The sequence below is a fragment of the Teleopsis dalmanni genome, chromosome 1, assembly GCF_002237135.1.
Source record: "Teleopsis dalmanni isolate 2A chromosome 1, ASM223713v2, whole genome shotgun sequence".
In the NCBI taxonomy this organism is placed as follows: domain Eukaryota; kingdom Metazoa; phylum Arthropoda; class Insecta; order Diptera; family Diopsidae; genus Teleopsis; species Teleopsis dalmanni.
The window spans coordinates 55,185,645-55,195,507 of record NC_051846.1 but is presented as its reverse complement, the minus strand read 5'-3'; the positions used below and the strand labels follow the sequence as shown (position 1 = coordinate 55,195,507).

The following is a 9,863-nucleotide window of genomic DNA, read 5'->3' as shown; positions in this document are numbered from 1 at the left end:
TATATATGTATAAATCAATTCTTATGTACGACAGTACCATATTAATATATAATCATTTATATATATATCATATACATATATATAAATATATATATATATAATCAATATACATAAATCATATAAAATATATAATCATATATCATATTAAATATCAATATAATATATATAAATCATATATAATTAATCATATATACATAATCATATATAATATAATCATATATATATATAATCAATATATATACTAATACAATCAATATATATATTATAAAGTCATATAATACATAAATCATATAATATATATAATCTATATATATGAGATATATATATATAGATTCAATATATAACATATAAATCATATATAATATTAAATCATATATTATATATATCATATAATAATAAATCATATATAAATATAATCATATAATAACTAAATCATATATATATATATCATATATATATTAAACATATATATAATAAATCATATATAATATATAAATATATATATATAATAAATCATATATATATATAAATCATATATATATATAAATCATATATATATAAGTCATATATATATATAAATCATATATATATAAATTATAAATATATATCATAACTATATGTATATATGTTTATTTCCCCTATACATATGTATACAATAATATTTTATATTAGATGTAAGTACTTTTAGACTTTTTAATTCAAATTCCACATAGTTTTAGTTATATATATATATATGTTACGTACGTATACGTATAGATATAATTATATGTAAAGATATGCGTATATGTATATACACATATATATATATATATATAGAATTTTATGGAGTTTGAACGAAATGAAAGTCAAAAAATGTTTTGGGTTATCCGTTTCACGGCCTTATATGTTACAAAAATCATTGGTTTCTCTCTCACACCTTTGTTTTGCCAGCAGATAAAAGTGATTTTCTCAAAAATGACCCGTTTGTATATATTTCCTAAAGCTTTCAGAACATTTGTTTGAACACCATTGCTCAATGATCGTTTCAAATTCAGCGTCCAATTGCGTCCCAACAGCATTTAAATTATTAAGAACAACAGTTTTTTTCATGGCAATATACATCTGCAAAAAAAAAAATTTTTATTAATACATTTATAATCAATTATAAAATTTTGTTATTCAATATAAATCTAAAATAGTTAAACCCAATTAAAAAAAGAAATGTTAGAACGTTTCAGAGATTTTTTTTGTACTTTGAGCAACTGGAACCCAGAGGTTACAAGTTATGAGTTATAGCAATTGGAAATAAATTTCCAGGCACAGAGGTTGGCCTAGAACAGAATGGGATGAGAACGTGTATGATGATGCAAGAAAGATTGGAGTACTAAACTGGAAGAGAGTAGCAGAAGATCGCGACAGATGGAGGCAGATCGAGAGGAAGGGTCACACTGGACTGTAGTGTCAAATAAAAAGAACAACATTAGCACGTATTTTTAGCCGCGATTTTTACTAGATAGTTGATTTTTGCTTGTAAATGTTCTCTTTGCGAAAAACCAACAAGCACCATGTCCTATGCGTAGTGGAGATTTTCAATTCAACTTTCCAAACTATCCGTCTCTTTTAATACGTCACTTTTTTGAGAACAGCATCCTAAGCTTCTTAGTGCTACCCATATAGATTTCTTATCGAGGAAATCAAAAACTTTTAAAATCTATGAATGAAAAATAAAGCGAACTATTAAATTCGTTGCATTGTTCTATTATAAGTCGCAAACTGTTGATGTAATCAAGGCAGGAGCAATTAGAGCTTATTCTTTCTTTCCGTAATTTTTGATCTAGTGTCAAAAGAATACAATTTGTATTTATTAACAGTATTTTATTAAAGGTTTGCACGCTGCAGGCATCAAGTTATTCCTCTCAAATTGTTGCAGTCCTTCTTGTCGCCTTTTTTTGGTATCTTAATTGTAAGGATTTGTTTCCACTCTTCAGGTACTTCTTCAGTACGCCAAATCTCTTTGAACAAATTCATTAGGATGTCAGCCACAGCATTCACAGCTACTTTAAAAAATTTCCCTGGAATATTATCAGTTCCTGTAGACTTCAAATTTCTTTAATTGCGTTATAGCTTGCATAATTTTTTCTATGCTAAGGGGATTTGTAGTTATACTTCTTAAAGGCCGAGTTGGTGGGAAGATAGCCGATGCAATCATATCAACGCCTGAGATGTTGTCTGATAGTTGGATCAGGGATTTATTCTGTTGTTAGAACCTTGCCTAACTTATCTTTGATGGGCATGTTGTTACTGTACTTGTTATATGAAAGTTTCTTTATGAGATCAAAAACAGCTTTCATATAACCGCGCACAAAAGCTGCATCAATTTCCGAAACTAAATTATTTATGAAAGTACGTTCATCGTTTCTTGCCTGACGTCTAACATCTATAACTAAATTCAGGTACACACTGTTAAGTACTTGTCTTCTCATAGGGGATTCGTTATTAAAGTTTTATATTCATTAAATTAATATAAAATTTTTAATATACACAATTCTCTTGCAGTTGCGATTATTAGAAAGAGTTTGATGTCATCGCTTCAATCTGACTTGAAGCATATTGTGACGAAACTGAGTTGGAGATAAGCGAGTTTTGGATTATATTAAATGTAATTGTACCGATCTTTGACTAATTTAGCTGACAGTCCAATTCTGTGTAAGCAGAAGAACTTAGTGGAACGAGAACATTTTGAGCAAATCAGCACTCGAATTTGAAAAGTGTAATGCTAAATCCCAAAACAAAGTTCAGAAGTACTTCCAAATAATTATAATTAATTCATCTAAGGCTGTTAATGCTTACAATAAAGTTATAGCTTGGGCTGAAAGTAATTTTATCAATTTGTATGACCTTTTGGCTTTAAAATGATGCAAAAAAAAAGGTGTTGAAGAATATTATTGCTACTAAAAAATACAAAAAAACAAGTAACTAAGAATAATAATTTCAAGATTTGTTTCACAATTAATTGTAATGCTTGTACAGAAGATTAATAATTAAAAGCGATTTCATTATCTTGTTCTAATTAAAAAGCACAAGTGCTTTGGTTATCTTTTTAAAATTAGAAAAAATATGTAAATTTTTAAAAAATATGTAAAAAATTTTAAATTTGCATATACACTGTCATATCTCTAATTTGACAGGTTCAAAGTTCTCAACCTGTTACTTGTAGTCTAACAATTTTTTTCAAAGATCACTGATTATGAGTATTTGACTGTATACTTCCATTAAAAGTTGGCTTTCGTTATAGTTAATTTAACAAATTAAACAAATTTTGTAAATTTAAATGCAATTTAGTTAATATATTATACAGTATAGTCCCTTATATCGTGTACACAAATCTTAAGTTTTGCTACTATATGAGTACCAATACAATGCACAATGTTTAGAAAAGGGAATAAATGACCCACCCGAATATTTCGTTTTCTTGTTGGTTTATGCTTCAATTGAAACTAATACGGGGTTGCCATATTTTATCATCTTTTAAGACACATTAAAAAAGCTATCTGTTTAAGACATATATTGAAAATTGATATAAAATTTGATAAGAATTTAATATAAGAATTCTATTTATTTTTCAATTAAATTATTGTCATAGGTTCACAATTGCCGTTTAATTAATTGTTTTAATTTAATGTTTGTTTTAGTTAACTTGTATTTTTATATATATTAAACTTGTAAGTTTGTGAAAATGATCATTGAAGATGATTGATATATTGAACGTGTTATTAAATTAAATAAATTTACATAAAGAGGTTTTCGAACAGAAGTGAAACAACAACAAAAATTTATTTTATAAATTTATTTATAATTATAAATAAATTTATAATTAAAACCAAACAATATGTTACGTTAGTAAAAAAAATTGACCTAATAGCCCCCAAAAAATCTAATATAAATATATCCAATATAAATATAATATAATATATATATGTAATATAAATCAATCCATTGTAAATAATTAAGAAATAATTAAAAAAATTTACAAAAAAATTTATAAAAAAATGCTGGCTTTGTATATTTATATACAAGGCCAGCCAGTCCAGTATATTACTAGCCAAGGCCAGTAATATTATTTATCTGACAGTTAGTAGTAATGGTAGTGGCTAAGGCTTAAATGTTTAATACTAAAGTTTGAATCTTGTTGTGGATGAAACTGTTTATTTTTGTTTGTCACATATTTTTAAATGTTAAAATTAAATTAAAACAATTTTTAAATTTTAAATAAAAATAATTTAACTTAGTTAATTACATATTAAATGTTATACACATAAAAAAAATAAAACAAAGCAACAATAATAATACTCATATTCATAATAATAAGATTATTTGCCTTAGTATGGAGGTATTTTGGAGAATAGTACATCACAAGAAAATTTTTTAATATTTATTTATTAATTAAATTTTAGCCTGTATGGTCGGTCAGCTGTACCGAGTAGACCAAATGTAGTCTCAAAAATTTATTTACGAATAATTAAATATAAGAAACCACTGCTGATGGGGATTTGGTATTACTTAAGACTGCTGTATAGTCAGGCAAAAATTTAATTAATTAATAAATAAGAAAAATTTTTGTTTTTGTAATTTACTACTATTCAAAATACCCCTCTATCACAACAATTCCTTGTATTGAGAAACATGTTTTTTTTCGTCATAATTGACTTTAAAAATCAAACAATATTTGTTGTTTAATAAATTCATATAATTTTAAATTAAGGCTCTTGTTATTAATGTTGTTGTTGCAGCCCGAGGGGATCTACTTGTGAAATCCCTTTGGGTGCTGATGAGCAGCACTTGATTGTCGAGCTTAAGTAGTGGCTACGAAACGTAGACCCGACCGTTCTTGAAACCAAGTTGTCTTAATTAACGTATGAAGTCAAAGAGTCAGTGGCCAACTTTACTCTATCTGTATTCACTACGACTCTATAGTCAGTCGTGTGTTTACAGATATTACAACAACAATAGAATTAATAATATCAGTAATAGTGATGAAGACGTAGCAGAAGGTGCAGGAATAACTTCACAAGTCAATAATAAATGTGCCGTTAGAATTATGAATTTTTATAGAAATTCATATTATAAATATAAAATATTTTTATCTATTTAAGAAACAGATAAAATGCTTTATTATGTTGAATATTAAAGTATCAAAGATTAACAGACATAATTTAAAATAAAACAAGTACCTATTTCTGATTCTATTGTTAGTCCTCATCACAGTTAACATATATATGTATATATGTATCATATATATTGTAAAAATAATGCTTTCAATTGATATGTGTGAAAAAAAAACTACAAAAGCATAATTGCTCAAAAATGTTTGAAAAAATACATTTTGAACCACCATTATTTCCAAACTAGTTTAAATTCAAACACTTGTTAGGGTTCCAACTAAAGGTTATTTAATGAAATAAAAAAATATACTTTTAAAGCAATTTTTTTTTTTTATGCGACTCTTTGACAATGTTTATTTCAGTAAATATTAAAAATAGGTATTCCTCATCCAATATGAAACAAAAAAATCTCCTTCTGAAACTAAACCATTTTGCAACTAAACAGTGAGTTTAGACAGTGTCCACTCTGATTGATCGGCAAGATAAATGTTCTTATAAAAAAAAATGTATGTATTTTTTTATATCAGGCTAATTGGTCAATAATGTGAAACTTTTGATAAAAAATAATTGTAATTTATTTAATTTTTTATTTTAAACAATAGTTTAATGTAATAATAAAATAATTTAATATTAAAGAATATACACATGCATATATTGTTTAAAATAAAAACTAAAAAAATTACAAAAATTTTTAACAAAATAAGAAATATATATATATTTATATATATACGAAGTACATAATGTAATATAATGAAGTTTTTCATTTCAATATATCTTGAAATAAAGTTAAAAAGCCAAACCAGGTCTATATAGTACTTATAATTTGAATAAAATTAATAATAAAAGTGTAATAATCTTTGAACTACTATAAACTATTTTAGTTGAACTATTAAACTAAAATAAAAAGCCAGTTTATTTAGCTATATTGCCCCACTCTATGTAAACTATCAAAAATGTATATATTATCATTTTAAGTTGGATGTTGGATACAAATGTTCAATGAGTTTCATAAGCAAATAATTAAAATAATAAAAATATATTTCATAATTATTCTTACCTCTGGTGAGAATGCAGCTATTTTCTTAGCTTCTTCTAAAGCAACTTCATTCAGATTGGTTGTGGATGACAATTTACTAAGCAAACCCGATATAACAGACTCAGTAGAGTGTAGTTTATCACAAAGCCAGAATAATTTGGTTTTCTATATAATCACATATACATATCAAATAATTAATTATAAAAGTATTTTCATATACTCACATATGTTCCCCTGATTTTGGGTAAGTTATTCCAAATGCAATAACCTTCAGGTAACTGTCCAATTTTGGCATATGGAGTTTCATAAGTAGCTTTATCAGTGCCAACAACAACATCAAACAATGGCAGTTGTGTCACACCTAAACCAACATTAGATCCACAAACACCGGCAATAATTGGTTTGGGAAATGTGAGTAACGCGTACAAATAATCTCTGTAATAATAATTATTTAAATTAATTCTAAATTTCTATAATGGGAATTATATATAGTTAGCACAAAAATTAGCTGTGCAAACAAATAAATTACTTTGTTGCTTTCGCTAAAACATGCGCCGCTTGACGGCGTTTTTCTAAAACAGGATGTGCCAGGTCAGTAAAATCTACTCCATGGCAAAAATTCGGACCGTTTGAAAGCAATAACACGACATTACACTGTTTATCCACACTTAGCTCTTTTAATATTTCTACCAGCTTAGCCATCATCTAAAATAAAACGGGAGGCATTTATGATTGTTGATTGAAGACAATGCGTACAGCATTAATTAATGGAATACACAGTAACTATACCTGTGGCGTAAACGTATGGGGTTGTCTTGCCTTATGGGTACTAAATATAATTTGTGCCACATTACTTGATTTTTTTACAACGACATCATGAGGTATTACTGGTGGTTTTGCTTCTCTTCCCTTCTTTGCTACAGTTGGTGTATCCACTTTTGTTACCGGTGGATCTACTTTAGCTTTAGGTGTTTCTTTAGGCGTTTCTTTCGATAAAACTTTAGGCGTATTTTTTACTCCATCTTTAGTTATATCTTTTTTTGCTGCTGAATTTTTCACTTCTTCCGATGTTTCATTTTGCAATTCTTTTGCTGCAGCATCCTTTGAGCCAACAGGCTTCACTTCACTTGTATTATTTTCACCATCTTTTGTTTTAGCGGGACTTTTTACATTCTTTATATCAGCCAAAGGGACATTAGTTCCATTTTTACGTTTTTTAGGTCCTGGTTTCTTTCGAACTTTTGTTGTTTCTGCCGAAACTGGAGATGCCAAAGCCGGGGTTGCTGTTGTTGTCGGTGTGACTTCTGGAGTAAGAACCGCATTCTTTCTTCGACGACCAGGTTTTTTGTTTATTCTTGTTTCTGGTTTTGTAAATTCAAATGAATTATCTTCATTTACAGCTGAATTTTGATCTGTACTTGGAGCCGGTTCCACGATAACGACGCGTTTTTTAGTTCTATTTGATTTTATTGTTTTTACATTTGTTGTCGTTTGTGCCTCGGTTTCTGATGTTTCTGATGTTTCATTTGTTATATTCGATTTCGCGGTTTTATTATTTTTCGTTATTGCTTTACTTACAGGAGTCGATTTTATTGAGGTGGCTGTGGCAGGTGAAGAACTTATAACTAAAGAATTTTCAGATATAGAGGTAGTACTGGCCGAATTTATATCATTATCATTCGGCGTATCTGAGATATCTAAACTTAAATTATTTGAAGTGGTACTGGAGTAAGAACTATTAGAACGCCGACGTACTATCAGAGAATCATCGTCGGCTTTTTGTTTATAAACATGTTCCCAATTAGATGCTACTTTTGATTTGGGACCGCGTTTAATCCTTAAGGAAGGTACTTCTACAGTCTGAACGGATTCATTTGAAGATTTAAAATCATTCTAAAACAGATCAAAATGATTATATATAATTTATATATCTAAATTAAAACTCACCTTTTCCGAAGTTTTGCTAGGCATTTGAGGATTTTGTTCTATTTCTAATGTGTCTTCAGTGTCATTAGTTGTACTAATTTCCACAGATTTCTCATCTACAGGTTCAGGTGTTTTATTCACCGGAACTCGAAGTTTCTCATCTTTTATTTGATTACCCTCTGGCGAATCTTGATCTGCTTTTTCTAGATCACTTGTATTAACTGAAACATTACTACTTTCTTCTAAATTTTCCGATGATTGCTTATCATTCTGTGTGACGTTTAGATCAATTGCATTTTCTGTTATATTCTTTTCATCTGTTATATTGCAATCGTCATCAGAAATATCACTGTAATTTTGAGTTCTAATTACATTAGCAATATTACTCTGTTCCAATACATTTGTGGTGTTGCTCTCTGAACAATTAGTAACATCTTTTATTTGAATGAACTCTTCTTCAACACTGGTATTCACTTGTGATTCATTTTGCTCTTGTTTATTTTTATCTTGATCTTTCTCGACGCCACACTCACCTTTTGCTTTGCTTCCTACTTCAGAAGCCGATAAGGGTGAACTAATTTTAATTAAATTTTTATTATCCAAATTATTTTCCTCGATCGTATCCAACTCTGAATTATTATTAACCGAATTTGAAATTTTTCTACGTTTTTGCGGTTTACGATGTCTCTCTTTTTTCGTTTCTGTCATAATAATATTTTCAGTTTCTATAGACTCAGCATTATTCTCTGTATTACACAGTTCTTCCGATTTAATGTTGTTTATTGAAATACTTTGTTCCTCCTCATTGCTACATTTTGATAAATGATCACATTCATCAGTAGCTGTGTTACTTACTTTAAACTCGTGATCCAATAAAGGATCCACTTCCTGTGCTCTTCTTTTAATAAGACTATGTCCATTGTAAACCGGGGTCATTAATCTTCGCTTTCTTCTACTTACTATTTGTCCTTCTTCAGTTCGACCACGCACATCACTTTTTGAGGAGGAATTTGTATTTATTTCTAAAAGCGGATCGTTTTCCTTTTGCAATTCTTGTATCTTGTGGTCACTAATATTTCCTTTAATTTCTTTATCTTCTGCTACATTAGATATTTGCTTTGTTTCCTTCGAGAAACTTAAACGACTTGATTTAGTTGATTGAGTTGATATTGTACTAGAAGTGGGGTCCCAAATTATTTTTGGTTTTATAATTCGTTTTTCTGAAATTAAACATATAATAAATAAAAAGTAATTATTAACTAAAACAATTTCCATTTGTAATTCATTTAAAAATAATGTAAAATAATTTTCTTAATTACCAGAATGCATGGTTACTGCTTTTAAAAATTCCTCACATCTATCTTCATCCACTATTAATTTTCCCGAACTAGAACTACTTATATCATCTATATTATACATATTTGTTTCTGGTAATTCAGTTTCGTACTCTTCTGAGACCTCCTCTGGTATCTCTTCTTGTACTTCTTCTGGTACTTCTTCAGGTACATCCTCCGGTACCTCCATTGGTTGTGTATCCAGCTGAATTGGATCAACACTATCTTCATCATTTACAGATGTCTCTGAACTTCTCATAGGAGATACTAAAGATATATCTGTAAAGCTTGTTGGTTCTGTTACTTCCGGCACTGCTCTTAATGTAGTTATTGTTGTTGTTGCAAATATTTTTGAAGAAGATTGCATATTAGTATCAAATTCTTGTTCCGTTTCATGTTCATGTTCCTGTTCAGTTTCATGTTCTT

The 9,863-nt window shown here is 28.2% G+C and overlaps 1 protein-coding gene across 1 annotated transcript in view; it reads right to left on the bottom strand.

Annotated features, from left to right (window-relative positions):
• Nucleotides 1-801: 801 nt before the first annotated feature.
• LOC119681600 (myb-like protein I) overlaps nt 802-9,863 on the bottom strand; it is an 18,784-nt gene continuing 9,722 nt past the window's right edge. Inside the window, exons 2-8 of the mRNA XM_038094846.1 lie at nt 9,423-9,860; nt 8,125-9,323; nt 6,967-8,070; nt 6,707-6,882; nt 6,402-6,612; nt 6,199-6,342; nt 802-1,101 (exon numbers count right to left, since the gene is read on the bottom strand). Coding sequence (XP_037950774.1) covers nt 949-1,101; nt 6,199-6,342; nt 6,402-6,612; nt 6,707-6,882; nt 6,967-8,070; nt 8,125-9,323; nt 9,423-9,860 — 3,425 coding nt within the window. The 3' untranslated portion in view covers nt 802-948. The remainder of the gene's footprint in view (nt 1,102-6,198; nt 6,343-6,401; nt 6,613-6,706; nt 6,883-6,966; nt 8,071-8,124; nt 9,324-9,422; nt 9,861-9,863) is intronic.